General features: G+C 33.7%; 1 protein-coding gene and 1 pseudogene across 1 annotated transcript; both read left to right on the top strand.

Annotated features, from left to right (window-relative positions):
* The first annotated feature begins 1,904 nt into the window (after positions 1-1,904).
* On the top strand, positions 1,905-4,917 carry LOC108979545 (annotated as a pseudogene).
* Positions 4,918-14,659: 9,742 nt separating this feature from the next.
* Positions 14,660-17,518, top strand: LOC109006619 (salicylate carboxymethyltransferase-like). The gene is made up of 4 exons (XM_018986001.2): positions 14,660-14,800; positions 15,677-16,081; positions 16,238-16,492; positions 16,855-17,518. The coding sequence occupies exons 1-4, from the start codon at positions 14,726-14,728 to the stop codon at positions 17,185-17,187; spliced, it is 1,068 nt and encodes a 355-aa protein (XP_018841546.2). The 5' UTR covers positions 14,660-14,725; the 3' UTR covers positions 17,188-17,518.
* Positions 17,519-19,539: the final 2,021 nt, after the last annotated feature.

The following is a 19,539-nucleotide window of genomic DNA, read 5'->3' as shown; positions in this document are numbered from 1 at the left end:
ACATCTCCAGCCAAAATCGAGCTCCACACTCACACCTATTCGAGTGCATATCCCGCCAAATTAGAGCTCTACGCACATACTTAATGCAGTCAAGTACATCTCCCGCCCAAGCAGAGCTCCACGCTCACACCTAATGCGGTCGAGTAAATCTCCTGCCAAAATCAAGCACCATGCTTGCCCCTGGCATGGTTGAGTACATCTCCCGCCCAAGTTGAGCTCCTCACTGCTTAGCACAAAACAAACAGAAAACCAAGGAGTGAACAACAAGCTAGGGACCAAATGGGAAACCAGGGATCAATTTTTAAAATTTATTTTGCAGATTATTGACTTGAAGATTCTCAAGGCCTTCTTGTCTAGCAAATTGCCCTTAAGAATTGCGACCATCTGTAGAGGTCAAATAAACAGCCCAAAATTAAGCATCAAACATCAAGAGAAGGCCGAAAATCAAGTTAAGAGATAAGACAAGTTAACTCAGACTCCTAAGAGGAAAGACACACAGACTTCTAAAAGGAAAAAAAAAAAAAACTCAGACTTCTAAAAGGAAAAGACTTTACAAGGCAAGTTGGATCCAATCAAGGAAATAGACCTCTATATATATAAGGAGATCCCTCACAAAATGGACGGACTTTCCACAAACTCTCTACACAGAAGCTTCCCACGCCCAAACTCCACCACACACAGCAACTCTAAAGGATTTACCTTAAATTCCTCCATTTATTGTGCGATATGTGAGATCATGAGAGATTGTAAAAACACCCATTATAATAGATTTCACACCCAAACAACCTGTGGACGTAGGTATTAAGCCGAACCACTTAAATCTTTATGTCTCTTTATTTACTTTTATTCGCTTGTTTATTATTTATCATATAGATATACGCGAAGATCACCGTAGCGAAACCCGAAACTTCTCGTGGGCCGGGATGATTCTTTTCTCCCTTTCAATTTGTTGTGCAAATTAAGACATTAACAAAGACTATTATATATATATTGTTAATTTCAACTCTATATGAAATTAAAATAATGCGTCATAAATATATATTCACATTTATATCTTCGGGTAGTTTAATTGGATCAAAAGGATATTGTTTACTTCATTTTTTTTTTTTTTCTTTTTCGAAACAAGATTATCGAACGTTCAGAATTATCTTCAAAAAAAATTAATGACGATAAATATTCGGTTTTTCTTTACAAGTACTCTCTAGAAATTAATTTATTTATCTCCAAGGCTGGCGCCAAGCAACCAGCTAGGCCTACCTACCAACGTTTTGTCCTCTTCCTTCTTTTCCACTATCTAAACAATTCAATATAAAATTATCTACGACACAAACAAAACGTCAGAAGCATACGTGGGACAGCTTGCATATAATGATGTTTATTTTATGGCTGACGGACACTACCAAATAACAAACAGTACAATGATTACTCTTCGTGAATTACCTTCTTTCTTCTTCTTATTTGTTGTATATGCGATGACCTCATGTGCATGAGGTTTGCATGCTTCTGATCGGTGGTGACGAAATGGAGTCCCAAGTCATGAGACGTAGAATTAAGGTGGATGCAGGAGTACACAAAAGTCATGTTAACCGATCGAGACCTTATTTGGTGTCGATTTTAGAGGAAAAAAATGAACAAATTAGCCACGGCACGTATTACCTACAGATTATTTTCATGATGTCTTTTCTATTTTTGTGCTTGGGCATGGACTCCTGGCTTTTTCTCGTACCAACCTACCTGTTATCCTTCAAAAAAAAAAAAAAATACTACCCCACGTCCGTGAATCCGCTTGTACGTAGAAGAGCTGATCTATCTATAAATAGGTACCTTTCCCTCAACATAATCCCCACAAGCTCAAAGTTAGTACTGCAAGCGAAGAGAGAGTAAGAGAAGCGAGAGGTAGAGAGATGGAAGTTATGAAAGTGCTGCACATGAACGGAGGAATGGGAGACTCAAGTTATGCAAACAACTCCCTAGTTCAGGTGAACTCAGCAACCCTTTGCACGCATGTCACTAACATTTAAGTACAAACTTTGTGCATGCAACTCATTATTATAGATGACTCTCCAATTGTGCCCCCATTAAATTTGTTACGATATATGTACACACACATATATGCATATATGCCAGAGAAGAGGAATTAATTTTACTGTACTTTCATTTGAAGTTAGGCTTCTTGCTCATCATCGCTCATCATCGACTGCAATACTGATTTTACTAGCTAGTAAAAGTTCCCAACGGCCTCCTGGGTTTTTCCACCACAAGTCCCGTGCCATCACAGGTTAATTTACACTAGCTAGCTATCTTTTCCTAAGGACATTGGATTGCGTGCCCTATATTGCTGCATTTCATGTTAAGCAGTTTTGTAAGTGCCTTTTATCCACAAGTGAGGAAGGAAACGAAAACCAAATTATTTATGCACACTGTACGTTCATCATATGTTCTAGATAATTGCAAGTCATGCGATTCTCGCTGCATTTCTTCATGAAAATCATTGATATATATCAGTTAGTTTCACACTTTATGTGCACACTGTAGATTATATTTGAAGAAGAACTCATGATCTAAGTTCATTCTTTTGACTTTGGACAGCAAAAGGTCATAACTATGACCAAGCCCATCACAGAGAATGCCATAACCCAACTCTACTACAGCACGTTGCCAAAGAACCTAGTCATCGCAGACTTGGGTTGTTCTTCCGGACCAAACACTTTGTTTGTAGTTTTTGAACTTATCAAGGTAGTGGATCAGCTTCGCCGAAAATCAGGGCATGATCAATCACCTGAATATCAAGTTTTCTTGAACGACCTTCCCGGAAACGACTTCAATACCATTTTCAAGTCGTTGCCAAGCTTCCAGAAAAAAAAGCGCAATCAATTGGGGGCTGGTGCAGGTCCATGCTTCTTTACAGGAGTTCCTGGTTCTTTCTACGGCAGGCTTTTCCCAAGCAAAACTCCGCATTTTGTCCATTCTTCTTATAGCCTCCAATGGCTATCTAAGGTAATTAACATTTTCTATAAAAGATTAATGGAACATCTAGTACTCCCATACCCAATGATAAAGGATATATGGATGAAAGTGCGCGTGAAACCATGCAATAAAGGAAATATATGCATATATAGTCATATGTATAAGTTCGGTGCATGGAAAATTTAAAGATAAAGTAGACGAATTCAAAAACTTTACATGGGATTCCACTTTTTAATGCTTAAGGATATGTCATAGAGGTCCCCAATTTCGACTGCTTAAGAATAACCTCAGCATTCAGTTAATTGATTATAAGCAAAGAAACAAGTAAAAGAATTAACTTTTTTAAGGAACTAGGGATGGAGAAGTCCACAAAGTCTTTCATCATAGATACTTTTGCAAACACCAAACGAAATTGAATCACAATGAAATAAATTCATTGCAACAAAGTGTGTCTGTCTTACTCACTTCAGAAGTGAATGTTACTGTTAACTAGGTTCCTGAGATGGTGGAGAGCAACAAAGGGAACATTTGCATGGCACAGACAAGCCCGCCAAGCGTACTAAGGGCTTACCATGCACAGTTTCAAGCAGATTTCTCAATATTTCTGAAGTGTCGTGCAGAAGAGTTGGTGCTAGGTGGACGAAGGGTTTTAACATTTTTGGGAAGAAGAAGTGGAGATCCATCAAGCAAAGAGTGTTGTTACATATGGGAACTTTTGGCTATTGTACTCAATGAAATGGTCTCCAAGGAACCTATAATCCTAGTTATTAATTCCACTTAATTGACTAGGATTCATATATATATATATATATATATATATATATATATATAGGCGAATAATGATGTATTAACCAGCTCAAAATAATTGGTTATTATGTCTTAGTTATTGAGTTGATGAAAACCAACAACTTCATTAATTATATTTTTTTAGGAAATATGCTTCATCATCTACAGTAATTGCAAGTTTCATTGCTTAATTTTCTGATATAAAAACTTCTGTGTTTTTTATTTTTTACGTATAAATACTACAGAAAATTTTCATATTGAATTCCCAATTAGTTTGGTTACACAAAACCAAACTATTTCATCTTATTTTATATAATTATTACAACTTTCTCAAATTTTTACACAAAATATAATAAACAATTCAATTTTTTCAAATCTCAAAACAAAAATAATATTAAAAAATAATATTTTATTTAATTTTCAACAAAACATCCCATATCATCTGAATTGCGTAATCAAACGACGTGGCTTCCAAGCTAAGACTTATGTTTTATTCTCCACATTCCTTATTGGGACTCATAGAAGAAGAAAAAATGGATTCTTTCAACATTCCTCAGTACACACCATCTCCATCAGAAATGAAATCCAAAGTTCAGAAAGAATGATCCTTTTTCATTAATGATTACCAAGAGGTATCTAAAGTGAATTGAAGCGTTAATAATATAAACTGTGAAATAAACTCATCTGATAGTCAGTTTTGTGATGGCGGTTATAATGTTGCAAACTGTTTGAGAGCTGTGGCCGAACCATTGCTTGTTAGTCACTTTGGAGATGCAATCATTGAGGAGGTTTTCAAGAGGTATAGGAAAATTCTTTCCGATCGGATTTCTAAAGAGAACACTCGCTTTTTCAATGTAATTGTTTCCTGGATAAAAAAAAAAAAAAAAAGGAATGATCATGAACAAGAGATAAACACTAGCTGGAAGTACTACTGTCATATTTAGTTTGAAAGGTGGTTTCTTCAACTAATTTAGCTAGCTAGGTAGGTGTGTACGCGCGGTACTTATATATCCAAGAATAGTTGATCTGTAGTTCAAGTTATGTATTGTATGTTTCTTTTCTAATTTCGGCGCAGAGGGTTCATTAATATATTATCCAGTAGTAGTACTTGTACTGCATGCTTTGTTTTTAAATGTGTGCTGAGTTATGTGTATGTAGGGGTGAACAAAAAGACCGAATACCCGACCCGTCCGAATTTCCGACCCGACCCGACCCGAATTACCCAACCCGCTATTGTTTTAAATCGGAAACAGAATACCCGTTACCCGATTCATTTTTAAACAGGTAATACCCGTTTACCCGTTGCGTCTAATATCACCGAAAAGTCAAAAACCCGCTCGACATTCTCTCCCTCGCAACCGCTCTCGTCCTCGCAGCCGCTCCGCTCTCGTCCTCGCAAGCCCACTCTCTCCATCGCTACTCTCTCCATCGCAAGGTTAGTGGGTTTGTGGTTTGGTTTATGGGTGTTTGGATGGTTGGAAAACAGACTCAAGCTGTGGGTTTATGGGTTTTAGTGGGTTTGTCGTTTGATCACTTTTATTCATAGCATAATCTGCATGCCTTGAGTCAAGGAATTTTCTTAGTTTGGAATAGAGGAATTTTCTTAGTTTGTGGTTTGGGTTTGTCGTTTGATCACTTTTTTTTTTTTATACTATGAACCAGAGTATTTAGGTGGACTGTATTGGCGTTTATGTAGTGCACTGTTCTTGTTCTTCCACATCCAGAGTATTGGTGTTTTTTATACTATGAACCAGAGTTTTTTTCTTTCTTTCTTCTTTCTTTTTCTTTCTTCCTTCTTCTTCTTCTTGGGTGTGATAATAAAGTATAATTTGCAGAATGTGCCACAAATGAAGTTTATTGTTTCTTTTTCTTTCTTCCTTCTTCTTCTTTCTGCATGTTGTAAAGCTTGCATCTGCGACTCAAATGAAGTTTATTGTTTCATCACTCCCACACATGTTGTAAAGCTGTTTCAAAGTTTTTCTTCTGCAATATTAGGATTGTTTTATTAGTTTTCAAAGTTCTCTTGTTTGCAGTGGCTTTTGGTAACAAGTAGTACTCCAATTTAATGGTATTTATATGATCAAAACCTTTGATTTCTACTAAAGTGTTGACTCCCATGTGTGGCTACAGTGTCTGCCTCACTTACAATGGCTGGTGGCCTCGCTAACTTCACTAATTAGCATTAATATAGATGTGAGTTTTGTTTTTTTTGCTTTGGAAAAGTAACATTTTACCTGTCTTAATTATAACTACCATTTCATTCCCAGTTTCTAACTTCAATTACAACTGTCTGAAATTCACCCATCAATACAAGTTTCTGTTTTGAGTGGCCCTTTTCATTGAAAATTGGCTACAAGTTTCAGCAATATGAAAAACTATTAACTATTTTTGAAGTATGAATGACATGATCTGATACTCTCGTTCTATCGCTGAGAGTTATACTATTAAAATTGCTTATCGAAATATTAAAGGAAAAAGTTTTGGCCCGGATTTTAGAATTCATTAGAAACTTGATTTCATAAGGAAGAAAAAATAACAGAGAAAAAAAGGGATGGAGCCTATGATTCTATGATTGATGGGCATCCTACCATCAAAGATTATGCAATATATTTTTAAAGTAAATTGAACGATTTTTTTGAGTCTAATTTTTTCTATATATAGATGATGGACATAAGCAGTAACACTAACATGATAAGTCTTTATAATAAACATGATTGTAAATTACCCATCTTGCTTTATCTCCTTCAAGGTAAGGATCTAAGTCATATCAGAAAGATGTGGTGATAAGTGCACTGTGCAGCGACAGCCTATTGAATTGTCAACCTAACTCTAGTTTTGGATAATTCACAAAGGGCAAATGGGCAGCATGTCGAGATCATAATTTCCAGTTGATAATGGCTTTTTTTTTTCTTTCCTTTTTTTCCATCCAATTAAATTAATTAAAGAACCATTAATTACTTATGTGCATGGTTGATGTTTCATGCGTATGTCAGCAGGAACTCTTGCTTGCATATATAATTTGCACCTTCTTAGTTCTTCCCTTTAATTTGCAGGTATCTTACTCTATTTTTTTTTTAATTTGCAGGAAATATGCCTTCATCTGGGTCTGAATCAATGCCTAATGTGATTCATTTGGATAGTACTCAGCTTCCAACTTTGGATAGCTCTCTCCCAACAACTAGTCCTCAAGTTCGCCCTCCTATCACAAGAAAACGGGGAAGATCAGATGTATGGCAACACTTTACGAGGATTGAGAATGTCGAGGATCCCAATGAGCCCAAAGCCACGTGCGATTATTGTGGTAAGGTTTTGTTATGTCATCCTAAAAAACAAGGTACTTCATCTTTGAAGTACCATCATCAAACATGTAAAGTCTTTAATGCTAGTGGAGTTGGAAGGGATAACCCCCAATCAAAAATGACCGGGACTAGGAAGACGGGGGTGGATGGTACAACTAGCAGTCCTAGTGTTGGACTTGCTAAGTACAATGAACAGAAAATACGATCGGCGGTAGCTAAAATGATAATCATGGATGAGCTACCGTTTAGATTTGTAGAAAAACAAGGTTTTAAAGACTTTATGGCCGTAGTTGAGCCTAGATTTCCAATCCCCTCTCGCATTACTATTATGCGAGATTGTATGAAGATGTACATGTTAGAAAAAGATAAGTTGAAAAACATGTTCATGGCATCTGATTATAAGATTTGCATCACTACTGACATGTGGACATCAATTCAAAATCTTAACTATATGTGCATAACAGCCCATTTTATTGATGATGATTGGATCTTGCATAAGAGGATTATAGATTTTAAGAAAGTTCCTGATCACAAAGGAATAACAATAGGAAAAGAGATTGAGTCATCTGTACTTGGATGGGGCATAAAGAAGATATTTACAATCACAGTCGACAATGCATCCTCTAATACTACGGCCATTGATTATTTGAGGAAAATTGCCAAACTTAGGGATTGTATGGTATTAGAGAATGAACTTATGCATATAAGATGTTGTGCACATATTTTGAATATCATTGTTCAAGATGGATTGAAAGAAGTTGATAAATCAATTGTCAAGATTCGAAATGCAGTAAAATATGTGAAATCTTCCCCTGCAAGACTTAATAAGTTCAAGTCATGCGTAGAGAAGCAAAATATTTTGGGTGGTGGGCTTCTTTGTCTTGATGTTCCAACTAGGTGGAACTCAACATATCTAATGTTGAGTGCGGCTCTCAAATATTATGCGGCGTTTGAGGTGATGCAAGATGAAGACAATGAGTTTGGCCCATATTTACGTGAGGTTGGACAAGGAATACCAACTTTACATGATTGGGAAACCATTAAGGTTTTTGTAAAATTTTTGAAGCTTTTTTATGATACGATTTTGCGGGTTTCAGGCTCAATTTATGCAACTTCGAATTTGTTCATTAGAGAAGTATTTACAGTCTATAATTATTTGAACAAATTTTCTATGAGTGAGAGTAATATGCTGAAAACCATGTCGGAGAGGATGTTGTTGAAATATGACAAGTATTGGGGGGATTTTGAGAAATTGAACAAAATGTTGATTATTGCATCTATGCTTGATCCGCGCTTCAAGTTAGAAGTTTTGGAATTTTGTTTTAGAAATTTTCTTGGGAATGAGCGAGCGTCTGAACTTGTTGATTGGTTAAGGAGGATCATTGAGCGGATGTATAAGCAATATTCAAAATCTAGTGTAGGTTCAAGTAGGTGAACTCAATCAGATATCCAATCCTTGCCAATATGGCTCGAGATGTGTTAGCTATTCCCATATCTACTGTTGCTTCTGAGTCGGCATTTAGCGTTGGAGGTCGTGTCTTAGATTCATTTCGTAGCTCATTGGCCCCAACAACAGTTGAATCTCTTATTTGCACACAAAACTGGTTAATGGCTCCCTCCATTAATTATGACTCCCAAGATGTAATGGAAGATGCTGAAAGCTACAAGTTAGAAACCGATAAGATTCACATTTGAACTTTATTTTCATATAGTCTTTTCAATTAATTATATGTTTAACATAATTTTTTTTCATGTAGAGATAACTTTGAAGAATATTTTAAATGAGATCGATTGAAGATTACTTGAAGTACTTTTGGACCAAAACTAGCTAATCCAAGAGTAAGACCATTTTTTCTTTTTCTTTTGTTTTGTTTTTTTTTTTTTTTTTGTGGGCATGTTCTTCAATCTTCACTTTCTTTCTTAGCAATAGAGGATGTCCAATTTTAGTATCATTATCCAATTTTTTGTGGGCATGCAGATTAGTTAGTTTTGAAGACAGGAGGAAGATTCATGAACACGCATGAATAGGATTCATGTGGACATCAATTTTTGTGGGCATGCAGATTACTTGAAGTACTTTTTTGTGGGTCCGGTTTAATTGATATGTATGCCAAGTGTGTTTGTGTTGGAAGTGCTCGCTAAGTGTTTAATAGGATTAAAGTAAGAGATGTTGTGTTATGGAAGTACTTTTTTGTGGGTCCGGTATAATTTTTTTAGTTTTTTTTTTATGTGGATATTTACAAACATATTTTTTGTAATTCTTGGAGTCAGAAGATTAAGAGACTAACATAAAAAATAAAAAAAATAAAAAAAAAAAATCGGGTAATCGGGTATTCCGAAAACACTGTGCGGGTCGGGCAATCGGGTATCTGGTAATCGGGTAACGGAATGGGCTTGGGTTCGGGTCGGGTCGGAACAGTGAATTTCGGGTCGGGCGAACAGTACTATGTGTATGGAAGATTCCCTCGGAATTCTCAATTTTGTGAATTTGATTCCAGAGTTCTACAACATTTAAAAAAATCCGAGACCTGATCCACACATTTCTGCCAATTTGTTTTCAGAAAATGTCGAAGTGGCCTATATATATAATGTCACGAATCTTAATCCACGTACTTAAAATAAAAACGAAAAATAAAAAATTTAGATAAAAAGGAAAGCAAAGAAAAGAATATTATTATTAAAAAAAAAAAAAGTCCGGGAAATGGAAAACCTCGTCCCACTCCTCTGTGATGGCAAAGCTGAGGGGATCGAGAAGATCCTTTCCAAATATGACCCCATCTACTCTTTCACATGCAGAGGGGTCTACATGATAAGACGGGACGATCTTTTCCTGCAATTGAGCAGTACTGGGCATGAGATGGAAGGTTTGGCCGATACTTTTGCTGCACAATTTTCAAAATACTGTATAATCTATATTTTATATTTTTTTAAATTTTTATTATTTTTTTTATCAAATATTTATTATAAAAATAATAAATAGAAAATTTAAAATAATTTAAAAAGAATAACTTTAAAAAAATTAAAAAAAAATGTAAAATTAAAAAATATATAAAATATAAAATATGAAGAAATTATGAAGATTTATTGACAGGTGACATATACTTTAATGAAAGGGAGAAACTTCACAAAATACATCCTTACGTGGGGCTATTGGAGTACTAAAGATATTATATGTACAACGATCATGATATAGTTACAGATTCAATGTACATGAAATAAACTCATGAAAAATGTTTCAATTGTTCCTCTAAACAGTGAAAACACTCAATAAAACAAACTTCACTTTTAGAGAAAAACTCTGAATTTTGTCCGTTCAAACAGTAATAGTTAGGAACAAAATCATTTGTCCCTAAAAGTTATTGTCGGACGATTTACTATAGTTGTTCGAATGATGATATTCATTTGAGTGTTTGAATGGTTTACTAATGCATATAAATTGTAACACCATGTACCAAAAGGGTTAGGAAGTTAGTTTCTGCCACTTAAATTCACATTCTAATAATATAGGTATAAATTTCAAAAGTTCTATAAAACGTAAAATTAAACATATACATTCTTCTATAAGGACATTAGTAAATTCCTACAACATATATATATATATATATATATACAAGAAGAATTGCTGAAGAAGGAAAATGAAGAAGAAAAACAAGAAGAATTGCCGAGAAGAATATGCGAGAAATAGAAAAATATGCGAGAAAGAGAAAAACAAACAGCAGTGAAAAAGTATGGAAAGAAGATGTAGAAGTAGAATTAGAATAATTTTGCATACCAAAGGCGTGAAGAATCCTCAAACAGCACTGCAAAATTTTTGTCTTCTTCCACTTCAGTCCGAAAAGTCTGCAAATGCTTGAAAAGCACGAGATATATATGGACTGCATGCCTTCTATCGACACAACTTAGATATTTCCGACCGCCACAATATATTGCTAACCAGATGTTGGTACTCAACGAAGAATCAACGAAGAAGTAAAATTGTGACTGAAAATAAAGAAAATATCACGTAGAAGAATGAGACGCAGAAGAGAAAGTGTTGGACGCATGACATACTGTTTTAACTATTCATTATTGTAGATGTTATACATGCTTTTAAGTTATAGGCAAGATATAAGAGATCTCCAAAAAATCTCAATAAAATATCCCAAATTCCCAATCCAAAGAAAATAACAAATTTTTTGAATAAGACCCTCTATTAATTTCTTTTACCCTTTGACACTTATCCCAGTTTGTGAATCCACTTGTGCGTATGAGGCACTACTCCACTACTTTCTACTATTTTTGCCCATGATGCTTCTTATTCCTGATTTTAACTAAAACATCAAAATTAACTAAAAAATAATAGAGATAATTGGATAAGTTATCAACAACTCAGTCGGCAGCGAATATATACTAATATGTAAATATAAGTCAATTATAGAATGTAGAAAAACAGAATATCAAAATAACCAAGCGACAGGTCAAAAATATAATCAAATATAATCAACGGGATAGAGACAAAGAAGGTGGAGAAGCTTAACAAAAAAGATAATCAAAGGGCGCGAGAGATAAGGTGAAACATAGGAGATTGAACAACAGAAAGAGAAGAGGTTTTTATAAGTTTGGCAAGTGAGATGAGATACAAAATTCTCATATCATCATTATAATTTTTTTAAATTTTTACACAAAATATAATAAACAATTCAACTTTTTTAAATCTCAAAACAATAATAATATTAAAAAAATAATATTTTAAACTATCCAAACCTATCCTTTTGGAGATCTACAATAGAGACTCAAACACGGAGATCAATTGTGACTGCCCCCAAAATTTTTACCATAATTTTGCTCAAAAACTTGTTTTGATCGGTCAGATCTGGATACACTCAGAATTTTCATATACCTTTGAGCACTCAAGAAAAAAAGATACCCATCTAGGACATGTACTTACTCTACTCTAGGAGGAATTCCCACGGAATCCTTTCCGGTTACCTCTTTCAATGCATTATTTTATGCGATGTGCTGTCCACTTCATTCTCGACCTGTTGTTCATGGTTTAGTTAGTTAGATGAGAGGATCAGTGGGTCTCCAATATTCATGCTGATCAATTATTCTTGAGTTAAGTTCCATATAATTAATTTTCTGTGTTCTATTCAAGGTTCATAAACATATTAAAATAACTATATATCATGAGTACTATCATATATCATAAATGTTTGTAACCCTATATAAAATTTAATTAATGCGTATATATATTTATATAATATTCCCTCCTTCATAGCTTCATGAGGTACGTACTTGAGACAAAGAAGGTTTCAGTTTTTTTTTTTTTTTTTCCTTTTTGCTTATTACATGTCTAGCTAGCTATAACTCTAAATATTTATTTTATTTAGCTTTTTTGATACGTAGAAAAATGATATTCGTAATTATAAAATATATAAAAATTATGTATGTAATCTCTTAAAAAAATAAATAAATATAAAACTTTTTAATAACAGTTTTTACTAATTTTCAAAATTATTAGACAATACTTATGCATTTAATTAATCTCGACTGCATTAACATCGATCCTCACATCCCCTTCACTTCCAAGACAATAGTCATGGCGCGTGGACGAACCTAGCTACCAATGTTTTGTCGTTTTCGTTCTTTTCCCCTCTTTAATCAATCAGTTAAAGGCCATGACAAGCATTTCAGGGGCATATACTCGGCTTAATTCAGGCCACATGTTCGTAGACCTTACATAAGGCTGGTGGCCGACAATCTTAAATCGAGATTCTGTACTTTCCTTTACTTTAGAGTAAAGGACTCTCCAACACCCACGAAAGATTTTTACTGAAAATCTTGTAAGAATTCTCACCGAAAGACAAATTTTTATTTTAATATTTTTTAAAATATTTAAAATATTTTTAAAAAATATAAAAAAATTATAAATTCATTTAAAAATATTTTCTTAATTATTAAATAATAAAAAATAAAAAAAATAAAATACAATTCGATAGAGATTTTCGATAGAAACTTTATGTGGGAATACTATTTTCCTAAACTACAAAAAATGAGAAAAGAATGCTGACATAAAAAAACAGATGTATCACGTGCGAAGAGTACTTGCATTGGCTTTAAGCATGTTTAAAATTTGAAAAAAATGTAGATAAAATAATTTATATTAATTTTTTTTAAAAATAAAAGTTTGAATCATGAGCTATATTAATTTTAAATATATTTTTATATTTGAAGATGTATTATTTATTTTCAAAAGTAATATTTTATTGTAAAAATTACTTCAAATGTTTTGTTTTTCAGTTTTTATTTCACACGATTTTCACTTCTGCCCCTTTCACTTTTAATTTTATGTTTAGTTTTGAAATATGTGAATGAAGAAATATTATTATTAATTAATATATAGTTAGAGTAATTATAAAATATGAAAAAAAATTCAAATATAATTATCAAAAAAATATTATTATATTATTATTTTAACTAATTTAATATAATTTTATAATTAGAGAATTTTTTATTTATAAAAAAAATATATTTTTCATTAAAGATAATTTTGACGAAGAAAATGTTAATGCTATAATTTATTATCATTCAATATTCATGCATGAGACATGAAATGCACCGGCAGACTGTATAGCTTGCATTAAAGTACAATATGACACCATACGAAGGTTTTTTTTATTATTTTATTATTTAATATTGGATTCATTATTTTTATTTTTAAAATTTAATTAAAAAAATATATTTTTTATAAATTAAAAACCTCTCTATCCATAACCCTATATTAAATTAGCTATTAGATTTATCAAAATAATAATATAATATTATTTTATTAACAATAATATTTTTTATTTTTTTATATTTTATAATTACACTAACTATATATTAATTAATAATTTAATTTGATACTTAATTATTATTTCCTAACTTAAATATATTGTAGTTCAAAATTAGGAAACAATAATTTAAATAAATAAAATAATAGTTATAGAATGTGAATAGTAAATCTTCAAATTTAAAGATAAAAGAAAATATACTGTAACTAAAAGTTTGATATTTAAACATATGGTAAATCTAATACTAAAATTTTAAAGTTAAAATTATCAAATTTTAAAAATAAGTCCAATATTAATACTCTAATTAATTAAAGAAAAAGTTATTTTGCTGTCCGAATTGTACCGTTTAAATATATCACTTGCTAAAAAAAATTTTTTTTACTTAATATTAATAAAGTAATTTTATTAATGATTAATAAAGTAATTTTAAATATATTAATATATTTTTTAAAAAAATTATATTTAAATATATTAAAAAATATAAAAAAAAAATTTGACTCGCGGTCAGTAAGAACGATGTTACTCATGCGGCAGAGCGACCCGCTCATTAATTGATAGTATTGTGTGCTGTGAACTTTAAACTATCAACGTTTAACAATATTTTTCACGTTTTATTTATTTTTTATTTTCTTTTATTTTGTTGGAGGAATCTGGCCTCGCTGTCCACGTACCTAACTTACCCTTCGTCGGGCCCCGTTACAGCTATATTATATTCTTTCCCTGAAACTAAGCCAATCGCTAACTTCTGAGAAAAGGGTTGGTATCTTCGACTATAAATAGGGTACCTCTCCCTCAACATAATCACCACAAACTCACATTCGACACTACTGCAAGCTCTGTGTGTGTGAGAGAGAGAGAGAGATGGAAATTGTAAAAGTGCTGCACATGAATGGAGGAATGGGAGACACAAGTTACGCAAATAACTCCCTAGTTCAGGTGCACTACTTAAGCATTAACCTCCGTTTTGTTATGGTCTATATTGTTAAATAAGGTTAATCGAATTATTTCAAAGAGTAAAATTTTTATAAGTTAGGAGGGATATTTGCTCGTCTTATTGTCTACATCATTTTATTATTTGTACTTCTACTTCGCTTACGAGTCTACTAGAGTCTCTTACAAATTTCCGTACTTCAAGATCAATAGATCTAAATTATTTTTCAAAAAAATAATAGTGGGTAGACAGTTTTTTTCTTTTTTGTACGTAGACTTGTTCTACATACACCCATTTAATGTACATATATAAAACTCTTATTTAAAGAGTTTTCACATAGGAAGTTAATTAACTTCCCTCAAGTTAAGTAGTAGTTTTAGAGAGTTAAATAATAACTTCTCCTCCCATGTAGACATATTATGGGTCACGAGGTACCCACTACTACTGTTGCTGGCTTGATTAACGTATGCAAAGAGAATTTTATGGCACTTTCATGTTTTATTTGAAGTACTTAGGCTTCGTACTCTTCATCGACTTCGATTTTACTAGCTAGTAATAAAAGTTTCCAATCCACAAGTATTTTCCCCCATGTCTCGTGCCATCACAAATGTGCCGATGAAACTAGCCTGCTTACACTGGCTATATATCTTTCCTACGCAAGGATAGCTGCATTCAAACGTTTGACTTGGACAAAAGCTGTTTCGTTAAAAGAAATATTGCTGTATTTCATGTTAGGCTGACAGGTTTGCTAGTGTGATTTTAGCACTTTTTTTCATGAAAATCATTGATATAGAGCAGCTATTTGCACACTTTCTGTGTAAACTGTAGAGTATATATACATGGAGAAGAACTCATTCACGTTCTATGTTTTGGATATGCAGCGAAAGGTCATAACCATGACCAAACCCATTACAGAGGATGCCATTACCCAACTCTACTGCAGCACGTTGCCAAAGAGCCTAGTGATCGCAGACTTGGGTTGTTCTTCCGGACCAAATACTTTGTTCGTGGTCTCTGAACTTATCAAGGTAGTGAACCAACTTCGCCAAAAACTAAGGCATCAATCACCCGAATATCAAGTGTTCTTGAACGACCTACCGGGAAATGACTTCAATACAATTTTCAAGTCGTTGCCAAGCTTCCAGAAAAAAATGAGCAGTCAATCGGGAGCTGGTGCTGGTCCATGCTTCTTTGCAGGTGTTCCTGGTTCTTTCTACGGCAGGCTTTTTCCGACCAAAACTCTGCATTTTGTCCACTCTTCTTATAGCCTCCAATGGTTATCTAAGGTAATCAACTTTATAGACCAATCCGACAATTGTATGGGGGATTCCTCTTTTTTATAGTTTTCACTTGAGACAATTTTGCTTTATTAAAAAGAAATATATTTCAACTTCATTGGATCCCAAATTCAGTAATAAATGAATGTTGCTGTTAATAACTAGGTTCCCGAGAAGCTGGAGGGCAACAAAGGGAACATTTATATGGCACGGACAAGCCCGCCAAGCGTACTAAGGGCTTACCATGCACAGTTTCAACAAGATTTCTCAATGTTTTTGAAGTGTCGTGCAGAGGAGTTGGTGCTAAGCGGGCGAATGGTTTTGACACTTTTGGGAAGAAGAAGCGAAGATCCGTCAAGCAAAGAGTGTTGTTACATATGGGAACTTTTGGCTATTGTACTCAATGAAATGGTCTCCAAGGTAACCTATAATTCTATATATCAATAGACTCATCATGATAATTTATTAATCAGCCATAAATAATTGGTTTCATTAAGTATTAGTTATTGAATTTGCACTTGGGTAATGAGGTATTCTCAAGTATTTTATGAATTATAGTGAAAAAGTAATGAATAGTAGTAAAAAGTAGGAAAAAAATACTAATAAAATAATGAATAATAGTACTGAGGTATTCTGAGAATGCCTGAGGTACTCCCAGTACTCTCATTACTAAGAAATTCACCAAAAGAAAAAATTCATTATATTTTCCATTTGTATTTAGAAAATATGTCTAACCATATACGTTACTTAATTTATGTTCTCTACTATCTAAATCCTTGTAGGGACTCATAGAAGAAGAAAAAATGGATTCTTTCAACATTCCTCAGTATACACCATCTCCATCAGAAGTGAAATCCGAAGTTCTGAAAGAAGGATCCTTCTCCATTGATTGCCTAGAGGTATCTGAAGTGAATTGGAGCATTTATAACAACAATGATGGTTATAATGTTGCACAATGCATGAGAGCCGTGGCTGAACCCTTACTTGTTAGTCACTTTGGAGAAGCAATCATTGAGGAGGTTTTTAGTAGGTATAGGGAAATTCTTTCTGATCGGATTTCAAAAGAGAACACTCGCTTTGTCAATGTGATTGTTTCCTTGATAAAAAAGGAATGATGATCATGATCAAGATAAATCATGTTAATGGCTTCTTTGTAGTAGTAGTACTATCATAGATAGATTGAAATAAGGGTTCTTCAGTCTTGCAGCACCATTTCACGACATGAATGAATCATGCACTTAGCTATATACAGTTTGTAATGGTTATCTAAGAATAATTTGGTAGTTCAAAGCTAGCAACTCATGTATGTTTCCCTTTGAATTTCCATCCAGATGATTAGGGTTAAAAAATTATGTATTATCCGCTGGTCATGATGCTTTGTTATTAAATTTACGTACATTGTTAAATTATATTAATGCATGTATGATTGAAAGTTTAATTTCTTTATATTATATACTTTCTTCATGAATTATGAATAGGAGATTCACTAAAACCGAACGAGTAAATTATAAAATATTTATATACCACGGCCAGCTAGCTAGCTAGCATGTTTCTGGAGATTGGACCATTACGCCGAGTGACCCAAAAGATCAATAGGAACAAACAAAACAAAACAAAATGAAAAAATGAATCATCTGAAATACCATGAACAAATTCAGTCTACCCATTGCAACTAATAACTAATTGCCTGCTCCAAGCTGGCCGGACCGAAGACTCAAAAATTGAGCACGACAAACTAGTACAAAACTTGAACATGCACTTGCCCATTTCATGCCCAATATTACTATTAATCATGAGCAAATAAGAAATATTAATTGCAGATTGACTCCGTATGTCCAGCGAAAAATGAATATATATATATATATATATTTATATAACATGAAAATTGATTATTTGCGACCAGTTCATTCCAGCGAAATAACTATTTACAACTAAAATTAGTTGCGAATAGTCTTTTGGTTGTAATAAATTGGTCACAAAAACCAATTTTCTTGTAGCATCCTGCGTCTATCACCTTCATACGGCCTAGATAAGCTACCTTTTGGGCTGCAAACCTGCACTTAGACAATTTAGCCAATAGTTTGTGTTGCTTCAATAACTCTAAGGTTACCTTCAAGTGCTTCTAGTGATCCTCCAAACTAGTGCTGTAGACCAGTATATCTTAAAAAAAACCAGTATGAACTTCCTGAGATAAGGCCTACAGATTTCATTCATCAAACTTTGAAAAGTAGATGGTGCATAAGTAAGTCCAAAGGGCATCACTAGAAACTCATAGTGCCCATCATGAGTCCTAAAAGTTGTTTTATGCACATCCTCATGCTTCATTCTTATTTGGTGGTATCCTGAATGTAGATCCAACTTCGAAAAAAAATTGGACCCACTTAATTCATCTAGCAACTCTTCCACCCCTGGAAGAGAGAACTCGTCCTTCACAGTCACCTTATTTAAAGCCCTATAATCCACACACATCCTCCATGTTCCATCTGCCTTTCTTACTAACAATATGGGAGAGAAATAGGGGTTCTGGCTAGGTCTGATTACTCCTGAACTCAACAACTCATTTACTTTTTTTTCAATCTCTTCTTTTTGGAAGTAGGGATAAAGGTATGGTCTTACTGAAGTTGGTTGAGTGTTTGTTGTAAGGTGATGGCATGGTCATGGGACCTTTCAGAGGGTAGCCCTTTGGGGTCTCCAAAAACCAAGAAGTACTTGTCAAGATTTTTTTTTTTTTTTTTATGGTAGGGGGTAGAGTCTTTCTTTACTTCCACCATTTGTAACAATAAGCCCTTTTGTTCCAGCTTACTGTTCTTATTGACATTCTCCTCTTCAATTCACCTAGCTAGACACAACCCTTGCAATTCCACAAACTGATTATTATAATGAAATTGCACGGAGAGCTCCTTGAAATCCCATACAATTGATCCTAGTTCATGCAACCATTGCACCCCCAGCACCATATCACAACCTGCCAACACCAAAATACATGCATTTGTGGTAAAAACAATCCCCTACAACTTCACTCTCAAACCTGCACACCTTCCTTCACTTTCCACCTGGTCACCATTGGCTACTTTCACCCTCAACTTTTCCTCTTCAATCACTGGGAATTCCCCTTTTTTGAGTACTGAAGGTCCAAAAAATTATGAGTGCTTCCTGAGTTTATTAATACAATGACCTTCTGACTTCTTACCCTTCCTTTCACCCTCATTGTTTTGGGGCTCAAGGATCCAATTAGTGCATGCAAAGATATCTCAGGTTGGTCAGCACTAGTGACAAAATACAAAACTTCTCTACCCTCAATCGCTTCCTCTATTTTTACAGATTTAGTGGGTTCTTCTTCTATTTCCTCAATCAGAAATAACTTGGGTTGTTGGGACCTTTGGCTAGGATTCCACTTGAAATCATAGTAGTAATAGAGACCCTTGTCCCTCCTATCCTTCATTCGTTGTGGTTTTATCTTTTGGACT

This window comes from Juglans regia, chromosome 1, assembly GCF_001411555.2.
Source record: "Juglans regia cultivar Chandler chromosome 1, Walnut 2.0, whole genome shotgun sequence".
Taxonomy (NCBI): domain Eukaryota; kingdom Viridiplantae; phylum Streptophyta; class Magnoliopsida; order Fagales; family Juglandaceae; genus Juglans; species Juglans regia.
The sequence above is the reverse complement of the archived record's forward strand: the minus strand, read 5'-3'. Positions and strand labels throughout refer to the sequence as shown.